The sequence below is a fragment of the Diachasma alloeum genome, unplaced genomic scaffold, assembly GCF_001412515.2.
Source record: "Diachasma alloeum isolate Michigan unplaced genomic scaffold, Dall2.0 Dall_scaffold_00178, whole genome shotgun sequence".
Classification (NCBI taxonomy): domain Eukaryota; kingdom Metazoa; phylum Arthropoda; class Insecta; order Hymenoptera; family Braconidae; genus Diachasma; species Diachasma alloeum.
This window is the reverse complement of record NW_021680344.1, coordinates 33,616-56,278: the sequence shown is the minus strand read 5'-3', so window position 1 is coordinate 56,278 and position 22,663 is coordinate 33,616. Positions and strand designations below refer to the sequence as shown.

The following is a 22,663-nucleotide window of genomic DNA, read 5'->3' as shown; positions in this document are numbered from 1 at the left end:
GGGGGGGGGGGGGGGGGGTTGGGGGTTGATCTGCATTAAGAATTTTCCCGGTGCCTTAAGTAGGGAAATTTTAATTAATTTTTGAAAATCAATTCCACCGAGTCTTCGGAATAAATAAAGGGTAATTATCCAACGCAAACACTTGGGGTCAAAATTTTTTTGGGTAATGCACCGAGGGGTTGGGGGTTGATCCCCATTTGGAATTTTACCGGTGCTCTAATTAGGGAATTTTTCATTAATTTTTGAAAATCAATTCCACCAAGTCTTCGGGATAAATAAAAGGTAATTATCCAACGCAAACACTTGGGGTCAAAATTTTCTGTGGAAAATGCACCGGTGGGGTTGGGGGTTATTTTCGATTGAGAATTTTCCCGGTGCCCTAATCAGGGGATTTTTAATTATTTTTTTTGTGAATTCCGAATTGTGTGGACGGCCGAAGGATTTTCATGAGCCCCCCCGCTGCATTTTCCAAAAAAAAAATTTGATCCCAAGTGTTTGCGTTCAATTATCATCTTTTTTCCCCCGAGCCCTTGGTGAAATTCATTTTCAAAAATTAATGAAAAATTCCCTAATTAGGGCATTGGTAAAATTGCAAATGGGGATCAACCCCCAACCCCCTCGGTGCATTTCCCAAAAAAAATTTGACCCCAAGTGTTTGCGTTGGATAATTACCCTTCATTACCCGGCTTAGTGAATAATCCCCATTAAGGCTTAGTGAAATTGATGTTTAAAAATTAATTAAAAATCGCCTAATTAGGGCACCGGGAAAATTTCAAATGGGGTCAACCCGCAACCCCCCCGGTGCATTTTGCACAAAAAATTTTGACCCCAAGTATTTGCGTTGGATAATTACCCTTTATTTACTCCGAAGACGGTGGAATTGATTTTCAAAAATTAATTAAAAATTCCCTAATTAAGGCACCGGGAAAATTCTCAATGGGGATCAACTCCCAACCCCCCGGTGGATTTTCCAAAAAAAATTTGACCCCAAGTGTTTGCATTTGATCATAATTCTTTTCTTTTTCACTCGGATTTGTAAAAACCAATTAAAAATCCCCTACTCAGTGCGCCGATATATCTCCCCCCCCCCCACATTAGTCCCCATTAGTCTTCCCCCATTAGTAGTCCCCATTAGTCTTCCCCCATCCCTCAGGTACAAATAGACAATATTTTTAATTTTTGACGGCTTTGCTTTGTATTAATTTTTGTAATTTAACGAGATGAGAGCGTACAGTGAGTGGCGGTAGTGGGGGCCGTACAGTCCCCCACCACATCTCCTGCTACGGTCTCCCACTAGTTTCAGCGTCATATCCAATGTCAAAAATGATCTTTTTATCACTTTTAAAAAATTTGCTCATTCCTACATTTTGGTCAAAAGTATATAAATGCGTCATTTTGTGAAAAAAAAAATTGAAATTTTTTTATTAAAAAAAAATATTTTTTGAGAAAAAAAAATTTTCTTCAATTTTTCGAAACGTGAAAAACAGTTGCGAATGAGCTGTGAATTATCCCATGTCGAAAACCAAATTTTGTTCATTTTTTAACCATTTTTTCGGCTAACCTCCAGTAACCTAGCATCGACGCCGTTTTTCCAAAAACTGAGTTAGCTGAAAATTTTTTGAAAACGTTGAAAATTAGCTCTTAATTAGCTTCAAATTATCCGATGTCGAAAATTAAATTCTATTGATTTTTTAAATAATTTTTCTGCTAACTTACAAAAAAGTTAGCATGAAAACGTTCTTTTTTTTAAAATGGCATTAGCAGAAAATTTTTAGATGCATATAAAATTAGCTCATAATAAGCCGCAACGCTATTGTTTTCCGAACAGCATAAAGATGATTATTCCCCCGATTCAAATCTCGATCAATAGGAGCGTGAGATTTGACATAACGTGGTGCGTATGATATCGATAATTTTCGGTTTGTGACGAAATGAGTTAATTTGATCGTTTTTAACTCTTGTTTTACTCCGACCTCGGCTAGTCTCGGTGAGCTCATGGGTGGTTCGCTCAATCGGAGGGATAAGTGAAGGATAGAGGGAGGGTTAACGATATTAAACCGACCGTACTGATGTTGGTAAAATAACTATATATTAACTTTAATTTATACACGGTAGTGTTTAATGGGTCGGTATAACGCGGTTCTTGACTCGACTTTGGGACCTTGACTCGACTTTGTTATTAGTTGGCTGAAGGCCTGAGCTCAGAGATCCGTTCTGTTTCGCTCCTGATCGTACTCTAGATTTTTGGCTAGGAGAGGACGTCCGTCCATCTTCAACTCCTGCCGTACTCTGGTGCTTCCCGAGTCGTCCAAACTCGTCAAAGTCCCAAAATGCTTACCTAAGCAATCCCACGGTTTTCTTTACTAATACGGTTTCGTGCATTCGTTTGTATAGAAACCTACACAGTCAAACAGTTCAGCACCCTGAACTGGACCTGTAGAAACCGTGAAACTGCTTACGCTGGTGTCCATGGGACACCGTGGGACTGCTGAGCAATCTTTGGATGAAGGGAATGAGAAACCTCCTTTCCCGTTCCCATCGTCCACCACTTTGGGCATAATAATTATAATTATTAAATAAATCGACGTATTGATCGATCTCAATACGTCACAGGTTATACCACGGCTGTTGCTAAGCAATAAACAAAAGTTTTTCGCAGAATTTTAACTGTTTCGCCACAAAACAACAATCTTGATTTGATTCTAGCCAAGTTGTAAATTTGACTAGTTTGATTATTCAAAATTATTTTGGGGGAAACGTGATACGCCGAATGGGTTCTTTGTATCACTTATGAGTTGACGATACTTAAGAGAGGGATCAACGAGATGAGGAAAGATCGAGAACAACTGGAAACGTTAATAAATATTGACACGCACACACGATTTAATATTTAACAAATTAACAGTTTATTTTGATTCCGGATACACTTGGATTTTGTTTCGATNTACACACGATTTAATATTTAACGAATTAACAGTTTATTTTGATTCCGGATACACTTGGATTTTGTTTCGATGTTTACACTTTTAAGTTTAGATGAATACTGAATTTTGTTGTAAGATTTTTGCCGAGAGAGAATCGCAAAGATAGAAGGGGAAGAGGGAGTAGGTTAAAGGGATTATCGATGAGAATGGAAATGTCACTGGTCGAAAACTTGAAGAGGAGGGAGAAAATTCGACTGGAGAAAATAGGATGATTTCTATTGGCTTTTGGGACTGGAAAAACCCAGGCCTTTGTTCGGGTCAGTTGAGGGACTGAGAGAGGCTCGGTCTGCCTAGAAGGAGGGGCACATCTGGAAGGGATTAAGACAATTTTGTGGATTAGGACAATGTTTATGGAGGTGAATTTTGAGGATGGCACAAATTGTCTTCAATAATAATAAAGGGAGCAAACTAAAACGATTGAGAATTGGACGAGGCAGACGGATAACAATAAAAGTATTTGTTATGAGGGAAACGAAATTTTCGAGGATTTGGGAAAGTTCGGGAAATTTCTGTTAATTGAGTTTTTACAACTGTTTCGAAGAAATTGTTATACGTTTTTACCCCAAGACGCGCCAAGCAATAAATGAACGGAAAATTGAAAAGAATGAATGGCGCGTCGAGACGTGTGTGAGGTGAAGGGATGGTTATTTTCTACAATTATTAATTATAATATAAAAAATATTAACTGCGTGTGTTGTCACGCAACATGCTCCCCCGTTGAGAGTTCGTACGATCAACTGTAAACTATCTTACATCTATTTGTTTTTTATGGTGAAATTATTGATTGAACAAATCATTGAATCATAAAGAAAAGAGTAATGTTTTGAGACATTAGATTCACGAGGGTTGAGATATTGTTCTGGAAACTAAAATATTAAATTTGAGAGATTGATATTCGAATAAACAATATTAAACGTATTTGGTTTAATAAAAATATTGAAATTATTCGATAAGACAAATTAATCGCGAGAAAATACAATAGCAAAGAAAATGTTGGACTAAAATTTTACTCAGCTGGTAGTGGACACAATTTCTTGACGTTACGTTCGAAGATAACAGCTCGTTCCGTTCGAGGACACCAGGTCTTGACCTTGACCTTCCTGATGATATTGTCACTGCCTGGAAAGGCTTCCAGTACACGTCCCATGCGCCATTGTGATGGAGGAGCGTTGTCATCTCGGAGTAGGACCAGAGAACCTTCCTCAATTTGGTGATTGCCATCGTTCCACTTGTGGCGAATCTGCAGTTCGTTCAAGTATTCATTTTGCCATCTGGACCAGAACTCTTGCTTGAGTTTCTCAATGTGTTCCCAGTATGACAAACGATTGCTTGGCGTATGAAGAAATTCTGGAGCTGGGAGGTCTCTGGTGGAACTTCCATGTAGAAAGTGAGCCGGAGTGAGAGCAGTCAGGTCGTTAGGATCTGAGGACAGTGGAGTCAGTGGTCGAGAATTCAGGATACCTTCTATTTTGATGCACAAGGTGTTCAGCTGTTGATGAGTGAGAAGTTCATTGCCAATGACCCTTCTTAAGTGATGCTTGAAAGATTTCACTGCGGCTTCCCAGAGACCGCCACAGTGAGGAGCTTGAGGAGGAATGAAACTCCATTGAATTCCATGTTGAGTCATATGACGCTGAACCCTTTCCTTGTGCTCTTCTGCTTCTACCAGGTCGTAGAGTTCCTTGAGTTCGTTCTTGGCACCGACGAAGTTTGTACCATTGTCCGAATACATGGAATTACATGAGGGATGCCTTGAGATGAATCGGCTGAAGGCTGCCAGAAATTCATCTGTGCTCAGATCATCTACCACCTCGATATGGACTGCCTTTGTTGTAAAACAGACGAATATGGCAATCCACACCTTGACCTTGCTACGATTTCGAAATTTCTTCTCTTTTATAAAGAGAGGCCCACAATAATCCACTCCAGTATGCTCAAAGGGTTTTGCTAAAGTCACACGTTGACCTGGTAGATTTCCCATGAGATAATTGACTGCAGGTGGTTTGAATCTGGCACAGGTCATACACTTGTTGATGATGATACGGATTTGCCGACGTCCATCGATGGGCCAGTATTTTTTCCTCAAGAGATGTAGGGTTGTTTGCGTTCCAGTGTGAAGATTGTCCAGATGAGTTGATTCGATAATCAGACGAGTGATGTGATGAAACGGGGGTAGAACGATTGGATGTCTTTCGTCGAAGCTGATAGACTTGGCCTTTTCCAGTCGGCCTCCAACTCGAATTAGGCCGTCATCATCGATGAAAGGGTTGAGAGTGTGGAGTTTGCTTCGTTTGGTGACAAATTCACCATTTTCCAGACGTTGAAATTCTTCAGAGAATACAGCTTGCTGAGTCAAAAGAAGAATGAGCTTGGAGGCTGTCTCCATCTCAGGAACAGTGAGGTAGCGATGAGTAACCTTGACTTCAGCATGGCGGTGAGGTGGAAGTGCTCGTCGTGCCTTGTAGATAAATGACCATCGGAGTGCCAAGGCAACAAATCGGCGTAATCGAATGATGGAAGAAAATAAAAAAAAAAGAGGATTGTCTGGGATAATAGGCCTTCCGGGATTTGGAGACCTTGGGTTTGATGAAGATGTTGGAGATGTTGGAGACGTTGGAGATGTTGGGGATGTTGGAGATGTTGAAGACGTTGGAGACGTTGGAGATGTTGGAGACGTTGGAGATGTTGGAGATGTTGAAGCACTTAAGCATACAGTTCGTTTGATGCCAGGCACTTCATTTGATATCTGGACAGGAGTGAATGGCCAAGTGTCTTCTCCCCCGGTAAGCCACTGAGGCCCGTGTTGCCACAATGAATTTTGCATGAAGTCAACGGGAAGTTCTCCTCTAGACACGGCATCCGCTGGATTGTCGTAGGTGCGAACGTGTCTCCAGTCGTGAGGATCAGTTCACTGCTGAATCTTTGCCACTCTATTGGCAATGAAGGTTTCGAGAATATGTGGAGATTTGTGGATCCATTGAAGTGTGATCATGGAGTCTGTCCAGAAGAACTCCCTTGTAGGCTTGATGTCTGTTGCTCTTTTCACGGTGGTGTAGAGGTCAGTGAGTAGCTCAGCAGTACAAAGTTCCAGACGTGGGATTGTCTGTGAACTCTTCAACGGAGTAATGCGAGATTTTGCACACCAGAGATGAATGTTGCTCTTTCCTGATGTGTCGACAGAACGGAAATAGATGCATGCTCCATAGGCTTTTTCACTGGCATCTGAAAAGCCGTGAAGTTCAATGCATTCAGCGTTAGGAATGAAGATGTGGCGTTGGAAGCGGAGATCGTTCAGAAGAGATAGCTGAGATGCGAAATCTCTCCATTTTGTGGAGACTTCTTGTGGTACGGAGTCGTCCCAATCTAGCTTCAATCTCCATAGCTCCTGCTGGATGATTTTCGCGTGCGTGATGACAGGATTGAGAAGCCCGAGGGGATCAAAAATGCGAGCAACATCAGAAGCAATCGTTCGCATCGTGATGACGTCCTTCGTAGCGATTGGGTTGACAGTGTAGACGATGACATCTTGCTGTGAGTCCCAGTGAACTCCTAATGTCTTCAGTTTCGGATCGTCTCCCCCGAGTAGCTTGAGATTTACAGTGCAATCTGGAAGTCCTTGAAGCACCATTGGAGAGTTTGATCGGAGTTTGATTGGAGTTTTCTATCAGTTCATCTCGGAGGTTGATCGTTTCTTCCAAAGAGTCAGCACCGCTCAATACGTCGTCGACATACAGATCTCGTTTCAGCAGCTTCGAGGCGAGGGGGAATTTTTCCCTTTCATCATCAGCCAGTTGATGAAGACATCAAGTTGCTAGATATGGAGCTGGAGCGAGACCGAAAGTGACCGTCTGGAGTTCGTATACGCTGACTTCTTTATCTGTTGGTTAGCATCTCCAGATAATACGTTGGAACTTCCTGTCTTCGGGTCTGACGAGAACTTGTCTGTACATTTTTTCAATGTCACCCGTGAACACGAATTTAGGAAGTCGAAATCTCAGGACCAAGGAAGATATCGTCCTGGATAGTTGGGCCGATCATCAAGGCGTCGTTGAGGCTGAATTTGGTGCTAAACTTTGCTGAACCGTCGAAGACAACACGGACCTTGGTGGTCATGCTGGACAACTTGAGGACAGCATGATGTGGGAGATAGAAGCTTTCTTCTCTTTCATTCTCCACCTTCTTCATGTGTCCGAGCTGCTCATATTCCTCTATAACCTTGGAATACTCCTGCCAAAGGTCTGGATTTGTCTTGAGGCGCCTTTCGAGAGAGAAGAATCTTCGTAGAGCTTGAGCACGAGAGGATCCCAGTTGATCCTTCAACTCATTGAACGGTAATGCTACCATGTACCGTCCATCTGGAGCGCGAGAGATATTTTCAACGAAGTGATTTTCACAGGCTCCTTCTGTAGGAGAGAGATGTCGTGGGGAAGAGATGCCATCTTCAATTTCCCAAAACTTTTTAAATTCGTCTATGATGCTGGTCGCGTGACAGTGGCCTTGAGGCGGTCCATCGTCTTGGATACTTCCACAAAGGGTCCATCCAAGTACAGTGTTCTGAGCGATGAGATTTGCTGTATGTGGAATTCTGCGTTGACCAACAGCTAACATAGAGATGGAGTGTCCAGAGCTCAGTAACAGTTGAACTGGTGACGGCTTGTGGAACTCGGGATCGGCGAGACAATTACGTATACTGTGAGGTATTTGAAGAGATTTCCTGTCAATCTGGTGAGCAGGAATAGACGATGAGATTGCCGGTATGGCCAAGAAATCGAGAGATCGTTCGAAATCGTTGTAGCGGGAACGAATAGTCGCAGTAACACAATAGTTTGCGATTGTCGAGAGATCGTTGAGGGCACCGACCGATACAGAGCACTCAACCCTTGGGAGTTTTAGCCTTTCAGCTAATTCCGTGGTGATGAAATTCGTTGAGGAGCCAGTGTCCAGAAGCATACGGCATTGCACGAATTTACGAGAATTGTCGAGTATGTGAATTAAAGCAGTGGGGAGAATGTCATCACCTGGAATGTCTGCGCTGAGAGAGATGCGTTGATGAATTTGTTCGGAAGATGCCCTTGCTGGTTGTCAATTGGATATGCCTTGAGGATTGGAGGCTGTTTGGAGTACCTCTGGATCAGCTGATGTTGAAGTGGCTGCTCCGCTATGTCGATGTAGCATTGTGTGATGTTTTTTCCCGCAGATTGAGCATTTGCCTGATGCACAAGTGTTGTAACCATGTCCTTTTCCTAAGCAGTTGAGACAGCGATTATCATTAAGAGCAAATTTATATCTTTGCTGTTGCTCCATCTCTTGGAACTTAGGACATTGATAAATATTGTGATCACTCTGGCAAACAGGACACTTTCTCTGGACGTTGGCGTGAAATACTTGCGTAATTGGCGTACTCTTCTGGACAGCTGCAGAATTCGTTGCAGAGGTAGCGGATGATTGAGATTTCTTTTTCTTCGAATGGACCCTTTGAATTGGATTTTTCGACTACTTCTTTGGCTCTTACAGTTCTTGCAGATTCAGTAGACTTCACACATAACCCACGACGTTGTAAGAAGTCGAGAAGTTCGTTGACATTTGGCATTTTGTTGTCAACTAAATCTCTTTCCCATTCATATATTACTTCATCACTCAGGAGACGTAAGATGATTGTGTTGAGGAATGCATTGTACTATTCTTCTTTGTTTGCCAGAGAGTCCAATGGCCGTAATTGTGAACGGACAGCATTGACGATTGAGAGGAGCGTGCGAGAAGAGTCTTTGTTTTTGTACATATCTAATAGGATTGTACAATGGCGTCGAAGAATTAAACGAGGGTTGTTGTAGTTTTGTTCGACAAGATTCCAGGCAATGTCGTAGTTCTCTTCCGTGATGTCCAAATCCTTGATGAGATCGTGGGCTTCGCCAGTGAGGCAGGACTTGAAATATTGAAATTTAGTCACCTTCTGGATCTTCCTGTTGTCGTGAATGGCAGCTTTGAATTCATCGCGAAAACTCCGGAACTTCTCAAAACTACCATCGAATTTAGACAATGTGAGTTCGGGCAGTTTAGCATTAGTTGAGTGAAGTCGATCCTCGGAATCATGGGAATTATTTGGACGAGCTGATGATGTAGACTGAGCTGATCTCTGATTATGTTTTTCAATTTACCAGCAGTTTTGAAATAGCTTTCCATGATATTTTCACCTTCGTTGAAATGTTCTTCTTCGTGGGCTGCATCCAACAATAAGAGATGTGTCTGGTCACTTTCCCACTCAGAGTATTTGGCGATGAGGTCTACAAGTTTCATGTCGAGTGTTTCCAAGAGTGCAGTTTTGACATCTTCACCCTTCAGCCAATTATTCAATTTGGTTAATTTGGCTTTGAAACATCTGCGCTTTGTCTTCAAAGATTTGGCACTCGCAGGCATGATTCTTTCTCTGGATTCGGAGCGTTGAAAGAGAGTTTTCCTGACAGATCGAAAACTTCTTCTTATTGAAGATGATGGAAGCGATGGCGGCAATGGAAGCGGCAAAGGTGGTGGCGGAGCGAGAGTTGTAGATGGTGTTGATGACGCGGAGGCGTCGGTCTGGTTTCTCCTATCCTTAGGAGAGTGCACAACACTCATCTGGGCACTAGCACATGAGTTAAAATGCACAATAGCACCTTTAACGAGTTTATTCGCGAGATTTTAACTAATAACGAGTCAATTGATAATTTTAACGAGAGTCACCAAGTAGAATCCGGCTCGAAGGACCAAAAAAATGGTTCGCCACAAAACAACAATCTTGATTTGATTCTAGCCAAGTTGTAAATTTGACTAGTTTGATTATTCAAAATTATTTTGGGGGAAACGTGATACGCCGAATGGGTTCTTTGTATCACTTATGAGTTGACGATACTTAAGAGAGGGATCAACGAGATGAGGAAAGATCGAGAACAACTGGAAACGTTAATAAATATTGACACGCACACACGATTTAATATTTAACAAATTAACAGTTTATTTTGATTCCGGATACACTTGGATTTTGTTTCGATGTTTACACTTTTAAGTTTAGATGAATACTGAATTTTGTTGTAAGATTTTTGCCGAGAGAGAATCGCAAAGATAGAAGGGGAAGAGGGAGTAGGTTAAAGGGATTATCGATGAGAATGGAAATGTCATTGGTCGAAAACTTGAAGAGGAGGGAGAAAATTCGACTGGAGAAAATAGGATGATTTCTATTGGCTTTTGGGACTGGAAAAACCCAGGCCTTTGTTCGGGTCAGTTGAGGGACTGAGAGAGGCTCGGTTTGCCTAGGAGGGGCACATCTGGAAGGGATTAAGACAATTTTATGGATTAGGACAATGTTTATGGAGGTGAATTTTGAGGATGGCATAAATTGTCTTCAATAATAATAAAGGGAGCAAACTAAAACGATTGAGAATTGGACGAGGCAGACGGATAACAATAAAAGTATTTGTTATGAGGGAAACGAAATTTTCGAGGATTTGGGAAAGTTCGGGAAATTTCTGTTAATTGAGTTTTTACAACTGTTTCGAAGAAATTGTTATACGTTTTTACCCCAAGACGCGCCAAGCAATAAATGAACGGAAAATTGAAAAGAATGAATGGCGCGTCGAGACGTGTGTGAGGTGAAGGGATGGTTATTTTCTACAATTATTAATTATAATATAAAAAATATTAACTGCGTGTGTTGTCACGCAACATTAACCTCAGACGAAAAAACATCAAAAAGTAGTGACATTTGAAAGAGTGAGTGAAAAAAAAGGACGATTTGGAGACGATTCTCTCCAAACCATTGATGAATATGTCAAAGGTAATGTCCCATTAAATACTGTGAAAAGCAAGAAATTCCATTTGGAATCAGTTCTCTCGATTTTGAGACGAGCGGATATATGAGCTAACTGAAACAACTCCAGACGAAGCTCTCGGTGATATGCTGAAAGATTGGACTTTCAATATGAAAAAGGCAGATGGAAGCGACTACAAGGAGGGAGTCGTAAAAACCATCTGGAATCAAACAGCTAAGTTGTTACAAGATAAATATTTCACGGAATTTAAGAGGAAAATCGACCCGTTCTCATCTCCCACATTCCAACAAGCTCGGGAGGCTCGAAACGCCAAGAGACGTCTTCTTCAAGCTGATCCTGAAAAACGTCTGAGAAGTGCAACAGCCTTGGAGAAAACCGACATTGATGCGATGGTGGATTGCTACGATGAAGAAACACCAGACGGACTCCAGAAAAAATTATTTATCCTTGTATCAGTGGAGTAGGGTTGGAGAGGAGGGGAAGGAGCGTCTGCCACGACACACCACTTCAAAAATGAAACTGGAACTAATGGTAGGAACACAGGCAGGATTGACTATAACCCCATATTCACCAAAACTACCCAGGGAGGGGATAGGAAGTGTGCGAGTGGCAAATGGCTCATCCCGAATGATGAAAATCCACAGAACTGCCCGGTGCGACTACTAAAAAAGCTCAAGTCAAAAAGAGGCAGTAATGTCAAGACGGAGAGGTTATTTCTAACCGTCAATCCCCATTGGAAAAGCCCAGACAGCATCGGGTGGTACAAGGATGCTCCTGTTGGGAAAAATTTGCTGGGGACATGGATCAATGAGGCTGCCAAGAAAGCAGGGTTGGACACTCAAGGTAAAAAAATCACCAATCACTCGAGTCGAGCAACTGCAGTATCCAACTTGGCTAAAGCTGGTGTTGGGGAGCAGCAAATCATCAAGATCACTGGTCACTCCAACGTCAACTCCATCAAACCATATCTCCAAATAGACGAAGGATACCATGCACAGCTCGTAAAACGGATGCGTCGAGATGGCCCCTCAAATGAGCAGAATATTGTACCTGCACCTACGAATGCTATTCCCCCCTTGCCTGACCAGCCTACCTACACTTATAATAATTGTATTTTTAACTGCACAAATTTGCATATGCATCAATAATTTGTTTTTCCATTTTTCGTTGCACTGAATTGTATCACGATGAAACTAATACCCCTCGTGCTTGAAAATTAATCGAGTATTTCCCTCAAGTTTCCCTTCTTATCAACATGCGCATGCAGTTTGGCACAAAATCCCTCGCGCAAGCGCTCGGGATTTTGATGTTGCCAAACTTCACGCACATGTTGCTAAGCAACGAAACTTTCGGGAAATACTCGATAATTTTCAAGCACTCGGGTTATCATAACTGAAAACTTTTGGAATTATAACAAATTATCTGGTAATGATTTTTCAATTATCCAATGTCAAAACTGATTTTTTTGCCACTTTTATGAATGAGATTCAGTTCATTTCTACATTTTAGTCAAAAGTATATAAATGCGTCGTTTTGTGAAAAAAAAAAATTCTGAAAAAATTTATTTTTGAAAAAAAAAATTATTTTTCATTTTTTGAAACGTAAAAAAATAGCTGCTAATGAGCTCTAAATTATCCCTTATCGAAAACCAAAGTTTGTTCATTTTTTAACCATTTTTTCTGCTAACTTGCGGTAAGCTAGCATTAACGCCGTTTTTCCAAAAACTGGGTTAGCTGAAAATTTCTTGAAAACGTAAAAAATTAGCTCTTAATTAGCTTTAAATTATCCGATATCGAAAATCAAATTCTATTGATTTTTTAAATAATTTTTCTGCTAACTTGCGGTAAGCTAGCATTAACGCCGTTTTTCCAAAAACTGGGTTAGCTGAAAATTTCTTGAAAACGTAAAAAATTAGCTCTTAATTAGCTTTAAATTATCCGATATCGAAAATCAAATTCTATTGATTTTTTAAATAATTTTTCTGCTAACTTACAAAAAAGCTAACAGAGACACTTTTTTTTTCTAAAACGGTATTAGCAAAAAAAAATTTGAAGGCATTTAAAATTAGCTCATAATAAGCTGCAAATTGTCCAATATTGAAAATTCGATTCTGCTACTTTTGCCTGCTAGGTTAACATATGTCTCAATCTGACCTTTGTTACTCTTATTTGGGCACTTAATCTGACAACCCTTAATGTGACTGACATAACTCTTAATGTGACCCGTGTGGCCCGTCTTCTGACCCTTATGACCCTTATTCTTACCCTCATGACCCTTAATTTTGGCGTCTTAATTTCAAGTACCAATCTTTCATCACCAGAAGTCGATTTGGAGTTTTATAATATAGAAAGATTTTTTCTAACAATATTTATCACCGAGATAATTCAACAATCAAAAAGATAGAGTCACAATCGAACTCAAAATCATCATTATTTAGGCAATTATCTTGGTAATTGTCGAGTCTAGGACAAAATGTCAAGCGAATGATTTGTAGTGGATGAAATTTCTCACAGAAAGTTTTCTTGACATTTTTGTATAAGATCATTCTTTTACGAGACAGTTGAATATTCTACATGACTAGGTCATTATGAGTGAACTTCAATGATCAACTAATCATGTAATTGTTGGACATGAATGATTCGAAATGGTACATTTCGCGTTGAGTGCCACTGAGGTTTTCGAAACCCCCTGTGGCATTAGGCGCGAACGATATTTTTCCATACTGACTTTCACTTTTGCCAGTTCAGGGAAGGGCCAATCTCCGGACTAGGAAAAGTGAAGGTCAGTACGGAAAATTGAACTAATGTCAAGAAACTTTCTTTCTACCTCCGAAACTTCTGTACGGTAAAATTCTCCTGACAGCTCTTCGTAACATTCCTCATTACTGAAATGATTCACAAATTCCTGTTAAAAAATAATACCAATGTAATAAATGGCAACGTTTAATAAGTTGATTTCATCATTATTACACTTCAATGAATTCCTCGTTATATAGTTATCTCGGAAATGAATGATCTGATGATGAAATATCCAGAAACCTTATTTTTAGCTGGGACAATTCTCCACGAAAACATCTAATGATTTAATGGTTCCTTCCAACACCTTCCAATGAGATTATTTCAATAGTTAACAAGATGGGATCATCTGAAAATGGAAGATCGTCAATCGATTACCCAATTATCGCTTTAATCATTGATTAGGACGAAATATTGAAAGTAGTTGACAATATCCTCCATAAAAATAGTAGTTTGACATGTTCTTTCAAAAGCACTTCTTTTCTAAACAAATCGACAATTAGAGTTGCACAAAATTTTTGTATTACTGAATATGAAAATGGCATGAATATTATTAGAATTTTGACGTCACGCCAGAAAGTCCATATACTGTCCTATAATACTGTTACGACCCTACCATTAGCCACCTCATGGCGCTAGCTGAATTTTTCATTTACCTTATCGACTGTCGAGTCTTACCCACAATTAGTAAAATTGGGTGGTGTCAGATGGTATGACCGTTGTGGTCTTTACCTACCCGTCCCAGTACCTACGCGGTACCCCAGCCTAATTCCCTACCCGCACTTGCCTCTAAGCTAACTTCTATCTAACTCCACATAACTAACTCCACATGCACTGGGTTCGTTTTCCGGCGATGAAAAAATCTTTCATCACCGAGACTCGAACCTGCGCTACTGGGACGCTTTGGTTTATAGGGCCAGCACGCTGACAACGAGCCCAAATACGTCCTCCCACAATTAGTATATAAGCCCCAATTCCCAATTATATTTTTTCAAACGTAGTAAATTAGAATATTATTTAGTTTCAAACAGAAATAACACTCAAGTGTCCAGACCACTTTTTCCTGAGAAAATCATAAAACTAGCTTTTCCACATTTGAAACGAAACCGAAAACCACTCGTATGCACATGTGCATAATAAATTATCCAAAAACATGAAAAAGAACTAACTAAATCTTTAAGATAAGCACTAGCATCCTGAAATTGTAAACCGAACACGGCGAAACCAAGAAACCCGAAGATCATAAGTGTCAAATGACGTTTTCCAAATTCTAACGTTCCGTGAGAACAGAATTTTTCTCAAGAGTAAAATGCAGCTGCACCCTTAATTGCTCCTAATCCAATCACAACTTTCGAGGCTCCCCGATTGACCTAAAACCAATCGGTTCGCCTCTCTCCTCACCACCATCCCTAATGAACCAATCCTACCCTCAGAAACTAGAGCGTGTACGCCCACGCGTGCGCCCTAAGCAGCCCTAAGATATTCAAATCTCATCTTAGTAAAATCACTTCTATATCCACGGTGAAAGAGAAAGGAATAATTTCTCTAAAAATCTTAAAGTGAAACTTCAAGTTCAAGTAAAGTCCCAGTGAATACTTCAACTCCAAATATGAAAAGTCTAAATTCAAAGTGCTCGGGACTGAAACACAAATACCAATTTAATTAAATAGAAGTCGAATCATAAAATAAACCAAAACAAAACAAGAACATTTAAACATTAATAACCGTCAACCCACAAGGGTCACTTAAAAACCCTCAACCTACAATAGTGAAACAGTGTAATAAAACCAAGTGTTATTTTTATTAAATAAATCTCATTAAACGAAACACTCTAAATCGTGTCTTGATTGGTCAACTGCGCGTAGTAGTTGATTAGTGGAACCTACCTAAGGAGATAGTTTCCCTCAACACCTGGAGTTACCGACCAAAGGGTCAATTTAACTATTCCTTAAATTTATTCAACAGACAATTGAGTGTAAACCATTTGGGACGTAACAATACAGAAGTTGTTTCAATCCATTGATTATCCTTGCATTTGAAAATACGTCTCATAGTTTTCGTGCAATATTCGGACTTCGTCATTTCATTCGATGAAAAAATTCATGCAACAATCCAATTACCGAAGACGTTACGTTCTTGTCAAATCATTCAATCATCCCTCGACTGAAATAAATGAAAACAAAATCTACCATCTTGGAAAACGTGTCTTCAAGGTCGAGCATGGGTTTACTACTGGAGACAGTGTAGTGTCGTCTCTTTTCCTTAGGCACTTGACGCCTTCTGGGCCCATCGGATCTCTTTTCCGTCATTTCTTTGATAATCTGCTTGGCAGCCTCACTCTTGAATACTGGAGACAATTGTGGAGACTCGTTGACACTGTTGATACTCACTGCAGAGCCCGAGAGTTTCTCTTGAGCAGAGAGGACGGGCACTGGTGACGTTAATGTTGGACTCATTGGACAGATCGGACTGCCTACGCTATCGGTCCTTCCAGAGGAGACTGAACCAGTTGGGTATGTTATGTAGGGCACACTCAGAGCATTTGTCATCCTCGGGTAGGCTGATGAATAGTTTTGGTGACTGGGACTGTACGAGGGGCTCGAGTAATTCGGTGAACTCATTGGCAAATGTGAACTCGATGTTGGACTCTCTGTGTGGGGTGATAGCGTGCTGTCTGAACTTCCCTCTGGATTCTCAAACTAAAGTTGCGGGTGAAGATGAAATAATAAAAATAAAAGAATCATGCTGGGGTGGGGTTGATGGGTAATTGATGATAATTGGAATTGAGGAGGTGAAATTTAAATTGCAAGTTATAAATTCCATTTTTGGTGTGCTAAGAGTTGAGATTGGATTCAAGTAGATTCAATCGCAATAAAATGAAGGGAATTTCTGTTAAAAATACGGGTCGGGAAGTTAAAAAAAACATAGACATAAGTCTCTGATTTTATCCACACTATTTTGCAAATATCTGACATTGGTGGATTTGAAGGAAGTTCTTCCCAAAGAAGTTTCTATAAAATTGTTTGTCCCTTCAAAAAAATGTTTTCCGATTAATTATTCTAAACCCTTTGCTGTTAAAGTATATATTCTAATCTATTTTTGCAATAAAAATATTTCAAATTTTTGTTTGTCACAAGAAACTCTGGATTTAAACAATGTTAAAACTCTAGTTTTCACCATTTTTTCATTATTATACTACAGCAGTTAGTGAATTGAGAAAATTCACGACTACAAATTTAAAGCCTAGGTGGATTATTTTTCGAACGCGATCTTGGTGGTTTTTTTAATTGGATAATCCGAAATGATCTCCAATTGCTATTCAGTTTTTCATAACTCCGGAGTGTCCAAAAATTATGATTGTACAATCAAAAAAACGTTGAAAAAAAGCTGAACATTTTTAAAGTGCATTTTTGAATAATATTGGGAAATAAAGCCAATTTGGGGGGAAATTGCAAATTAATAATTTGATGTACCTAATGGCATTTGTCACAGTGGTCAATGGCTGGCAGATCGTTAGTAACCATGACAAATTATCCATTCACTATTTCCTCTCTATCGGACTTATTTCTTAATCTTTATTAAAAACACTCGTTGTAAGTGTTCAGTGTTTTTTCTACTTTTTTTCATTGTACAACCCTAATTTTTAGGGACTCCTGCGTGATGTAAAATCCAATGGTGAAATCCAGTAAAATCCAATTGTGATATATTTTACATTATGAAGATGGAAAAACAATCGAGAAAACGTTCGAAAGATAATCCACCCGGGCCTTAATCGCGGTATCTGCCAATTTCATGTAGTTTTCAACAATTCTTAGAATCAATCTGAATTCATCAACCATGTTATTAATTCTGAAAAAACGAATGTAATTTTTTTTTTCCAATAATACGTTTTAAAGTACTTAAATCCCCTCAACCAAAATATATTGATTCTCTCAGCGCAACGTGTCCCTTGGATAGTAATCCTTACCCTCACACGATGTCTTCTAGCCATCATATTCCTCAGTGCATTCATACTATCACTCCTCGGAGGTGGTGGAACAGGACCATTGTGGACACCCGGCTGTGGCCTCTGGCCTCCAAATCCTCGAGGAAGTGACATACTGCGTTGGAACTGAACGTCATCCAGTTCCGAAAGCTGCACTGTGCTCTGAGCGTGTATGAGTGCTGATTCCTCCACGACTCTGCCAAGTTGAGCTTTCTCAAATTGCACTGAGCCAAAGTCATCCTCACCGAGTCGTTTAGCACCACCTGGCGCCTGGAGACCATTCGTCAGAGGAATTCCAATGTTACTATTTCTATCCCCACGATCTCTCTGGCGCCTCTCTGACTCCCGTTTCACTATTCTAACGGTTTTTATCTCCTGTTTCTCTCGATTTGGGATCAAACCTGGAATTAATGACGAAATATTTAGTGTCAGAATGTATTGAGGGGCATAGAACAGAGGAAAAGTCAAATTTTCAATTTCGGAAATGAAGGACTTCGGAGCAAACTCTCTGGAAACATTTCTTGTAGAAGAAAAAATTTTCTACCAAAAGGTCTCTTGGTGATATTTTCTCGTGATACTGATTACCAAAATAATTTAATAATCGAAAGAATTAATTGACGATAGTTGAGATCAGTATCTTTGTCAATTACGGTTATCTTATAAATAATTGAAGCTGGAAGAAACCATGAATCGAAATTATTTGTAACACAGAACATTTTCTACAAAAAATGTATTTTAATGATTTATATATTAGTATAAGTCATTATCGAGATACGCCAACAGGCAGCAGAATTAGTTGACTACAGTTGCAATTGGTTTTTTTGTAATACACAATAATCTTGAGAATGAGTGATCTTTGAAGAAATCAAGAGAAAACACTTTAAAACAGGCCTTTTAATGATTTCTCCTAATGCAACTCATTTCTAACATAATTAACCACCACTAATTTCCAGGGTAATTAAACGATTAACGATGAATAGAAGTCACGTCAATGTTGGTGTGGACAATGTCAGAAAAATGTCCTTGAAATTTCAAATAAAAAATTTTAAAATTATTATCAATGACTAATTTACATGAAATCTTCATACATGTCCATACGGCAATAAAAATTATAGAAAATCCTGAAAATTCACGAAATTATTGTTCTGAGTCGCCTAGTTACTGCAAATTCAAAGGAATGCGATATGCAAATTTCACAATAATTTCGAAAATTCCAGTTATAAGGAAAATATCAATGATCGCATCATCATGAATAAAAAATTCCATAAACAATTTGATCTTCGCTAAGAGAAAAGCGAATAAGTTCTCAAACAAATCTTATTTGGACCAACGACATCGTTAGTTGAAAATTACCGCAAGTAATACCACGAGAGCTTCAAAATTATCGAGCAATTCCCGATAGGTTCATTGCAAACAAACGAAGGAGTCAAGTTTTTCAGGTTAAAAAATCGCGAGTGCGAAGCACGAGTGATTTTTCCTGAAAAACTTGACGACTTCGTTTGTGTGCAGGGAACCTTGAAAGAATTACTCGATTAATTTAGAAGCTCGAGTAGTATTCGGGAGGGAATTTTCCCATCCCAATGTCGGCCAAAAGAATTGCACTATGAGACAAAATTCATCTGACAGTTTCAACCAGGGGTTCACTCGACCACGGAATCTTCTGTTTTCCACAAATATAGACAACATGAAAAATTACCAGTTAAATTATCAAAAATTGTCAGTTATAATACCCGGAGTGTTTGAAAATTATCGAGTATTCCCCGAAACTTTCATTGCTTAGCAACATGTGCGTGAAGTTTGGCAGCATCAAAATCCCGAACGCTTGCGCGAGGGATTTTATGCCAAACTGCACGCGCATGTTGCTAAGCAGGGAAACTTGAGGGAAATACTCGGCTTGGGTACGGTCGTCCTAACGGAAAATTACTAGTCAATGATAAACATAAGAAACTAAAAATTCCTGATGGTAAAGAATATCGATATTGTTAAAACGAGTATGGCCTCTATACGAGAGATTTGAATGTGAAGAGAGGCTAGACAAGACGTTGATTCTTTAACGGGATATTGCGATAATGGAAATGACTAACTAACAGAATATTGGAATATCAAGATAATTATTCTGCCTGGATTTGTTCGTCACTGGTCATTATAGCTTGTTGAAGATTTAAAATAATGTGAGATGTCTTGATTGATGATCGAAAAACTGGCATTTTGATATTCTAGATTTCTGTATTTATGGAATCTTATTCGTATAGTTGTAGTAACACCTTGTAAATTGAAACTAAAGACGTGGATAAAATCATATATGGGTTATTAGCTATATACTAATAAAGTTGGAACGTTGAAATGGAGAAACATTAAAAATAATGATATAATGATGACATGTTGTTGAGAAGTATCTGCGTGATCCTTTATGGTAACATTGAATTTCCAGATGTTCCAAAGATATGATGGTAAAAAAAGGCGCTTCGATATTTTTAGGGCTCCGCGATTCACTCGAATGATAGTTGGTCGGAACGTTCATTGAGGAGAAGCCCCAAATCTCAAAACGTTGAAAGACAAAAAGTGCTGTTGATAATAGTGAATTTTTCGTAAGGGGATCTAGTTTATCGACGGCGATTCCTACATCACCAATCATGACAATCTGTTTTTCCTTATTATCGACGCAGACCTCTTTCCACACCAGTTAGATGACGCGCGTATGATGATATAAGGTCGGTGGTCGGAAAATCTAAATAAATTAATTAAATAATTGGTCAAAAAATCATGATGTACAATAACAATTATCAGAGAACGCTGATTGTATAAGGGTTGGTGGTAAGTATTAATTTCTTGCTTATTAGATTTTTCTTAAGTTTAAATAATACATTCCAGTAGTGAAGGGGTAATAAAGCCGATTTTGTATTTATTTTAAAGGTAATGTGACGTATTGAGATCGATCAATACGTCGATTTATTTAATAATTATAATTATTATGCCCAAAGTGGTGGACGATGGGAATGGGAAACGAGGTTTATCATTCCCTTCATCCAAAGATTGCTCAGCAGTCCCACGGTGTCCCATGGACACCAGCGTAAGCAGTTCCACGGTTTCTACAGGTCCAGTTCAGGGTGCTGAACTGTTTGACTGTGTAGGTTTCTATACAAACGAATGCACGAAACCGTATTAGTGAAGAAAACCGTGGGATTGCTTAGGTAAGCATTTTGGGACTTTGACGAGTTTGGACGACTCGGGAAGCACCAGAGTACGGCAGAGTACGTTCGGGAGCTGGACAGAGAAGATCTCTGGGCTCAGGCCTTCAGCCAACCAAGAACCAAGTCAAGTCAAGGTCCCAAAGTCGAGTCAAGTACCGCGTTATACCGAGCCATTAAACACTACCGTATATAAAAAGAAGTTAATATATAATTATTTTACCCACATTAGTACGGTCGGTTTAATATCGTTAACCCTCCCTCTATCCTTCACTTATCCCTCCAATTGAGCGAACCACCCGTGAGCTCACCGAGACTAGCCGAGGTCGGAGTGAAACAAGAGTTAAAAAGGAATAAATTAACTCATAACGTCACAGTAAGAAAACTTTTTATTCTCAACATTTCCAAATTTCAGCTTACAATATATTATGAATGACATCAGTATTAGAATAATCAGTCATATCAATCAATAATCCCATCTATGTCATCCCCACTGACGACTGAGAGAAAGATAATATTTTGAAACAATATTAAATTGATTATCTTATGAAATAAATATTGTTCTGTCCATCATAAATTGCACGATATAGTATTATTAAACTCCGACAAATGTTTATTTTCCTTTCAATCGTTATCTCAATCAACCGAGTTTTAATCAATCCGTCGGAAAGCAGTAACAATTTGATTACACTTATGGCAAACAATGTTCAAATTGTCATGTTGAGCCATCAGATTGATAATTCCATTGAGACAGTTGTCGCATGAGGACCAATGCCAGCAAGGTGTAGACACAATATTTGCAACCTTCTTGGCTTCGCAAAGTGTGCAACGGTATATGTCTAGACAGCGCACTAAGAATTACCGGGAAATAAGAGAAAAATGGTTAAAATCATCAATAAAATAATCCAGTTATGATTGTAATTTTACTATTGAAATGGCTCGTAAAGTAAAATACTTACATACTAAGAGGTTATCACCAACTACGGGAATGACCTCCTCAAGAATTTGAAGTTATGGAATTCCAAATATGTTGACTAAAATAGAAAAAAAAATCATATTAACTATTCTTGCACAATCATTAAATTATATATGATTCATAGTGTGTATTACTTGATAATTCTCTAAACATACCAATTTCTTGATAAGTCAAATCATTTTGAAACATAGCCAGTTGTCCAGGTTCGCAGATGACAAATTTTTTGCCGAATCCACCGAGAATATGACTTGTTGCAGTTAAAAATTTTGCATTATCCAGTTCATTACGGTCGTACATTTGCCAAGCAGTTTCAATGAGTTCATCGCGTACTATGTACTGGTGTTCTCGTGGGCGTCGCACACTTCTTCCTCGTTGTAATGATAAGATTTCAATTCTTGTAATCTTCTGTAGTTTCAGGAGTTTCTCTGTAATGGAGAAAAAGTAGGAGCTTAGCTGGGCTTTACAAGTTTCTTAATAATAACTATTTTTACATATTCATTACCGATAAATGTCCATATATTTGGATGAAGGCCAATTCGGAGTGTTAACACACGGTGATACGACTCAATAGCATTATTTGTTCGTTCGTGGAATCCGAATACAGAGAAATTGGCAGGCTTCACAGTGTTAATCCACCATCGTCGATAGTATCTCAAGAATCCATCAAAGTACAGTAAGATATCTCGTTCCGTTTCATTAATAAGATTCTGGAAAGCTTCGTTGATAGCTGTTGGTTCCAATAATGCAAGACCCATAATTCGTCGGTAGAAAAGAAAGCCTCGTGGCCACTCTTTGAGATTCTGATATGCTTTCTTCCCATTCAATTTTATGAATCTTTTAGTTAAACACTGGTAAAATTGATACATTTCTTATTAATAAAAATTTGTCGAACATGCTAGCGTAGTCTCAGATAGTCTTACCTGAAGATAATGG

At 39.2% G+C, this 22,663-nt stretch overlaps 2 protein-coding genes across 3 annotated transcripts in view; both read right to left on the bottom strand.

The window, feature by feature from the left end:
- LOC107040490 overlaps positions 1-17,967 on the bottom strand; it is a gene marked incomplete at its 5' end in the record, with an annotated part of 36,023 nt that extends 18,056 nt beyond the window's left edge. Inside the window, 2 exon segments of one of the 2 annotated variants that reach the window (XM_015260591.1) lie at positions 15,771-16,280; positions 17,549-17,967. In XM_015260591.1, the coding sequence (XP_015116077.1) occupies positions 15,771-16,280; positions 17,549-17,967 (929 nt within the window). 2 annotated transcript variants of the gene reach the window in all.
- A 3,158-nt stretch (positions 17,968-21,125) lies between these two features.
- LOC107038946 lies at positions 21,126-22,656 on the bottom strand. Its single transcript, XM_015258319.2, has 5 exons — positions 22,651-22,656; positions 22,233-22,578; positions 21,886-22,155; positions 21,714-21,788; positions 21,126-21,605 (listed from the first exon to the last, which is right to left on the bottom strand). Exons 2-4 carry the CDS (start codon positions 22,483-22,485, stop codon positions 21,766-21,768), a joined length of 546 nt encoding a protein of 181 aa, XP_015113805.1. The 5' UTR covers positions 22,486-22,578; positions 22,651-22,656; the 3' UTR covers positions 21,126-21,605; positions 21,714-21,765.
- Between the last annotated feature and the right edge of the window lie 7 nt (positions 22,657-22,663).

Excerpts from the sequence above, each read along its gene's own strand:
- LOC107038946 (XM_015258319.2), bottom strand. The coding sequence starts at position 22,485 with ATGGGTCTTGCATTATTGGAACCAACAGCTATCAACGAAGCTTTCCAG. Across the intron at positions 22,156-22,232 it reads AAATATATGGACATTTATCG|AGAAACTCCTGAAACTACAG; the intron begins GTAATGAATATG and ends TCTCCATTACAG. Across the intron at positions 21,789-21,885 it reads TTTGACTTATCAAGAAATTG|TCAACATATTTGGAATTCCA; the intron begins GTATGTTTAGAG and ends TTTCTATTTTAG.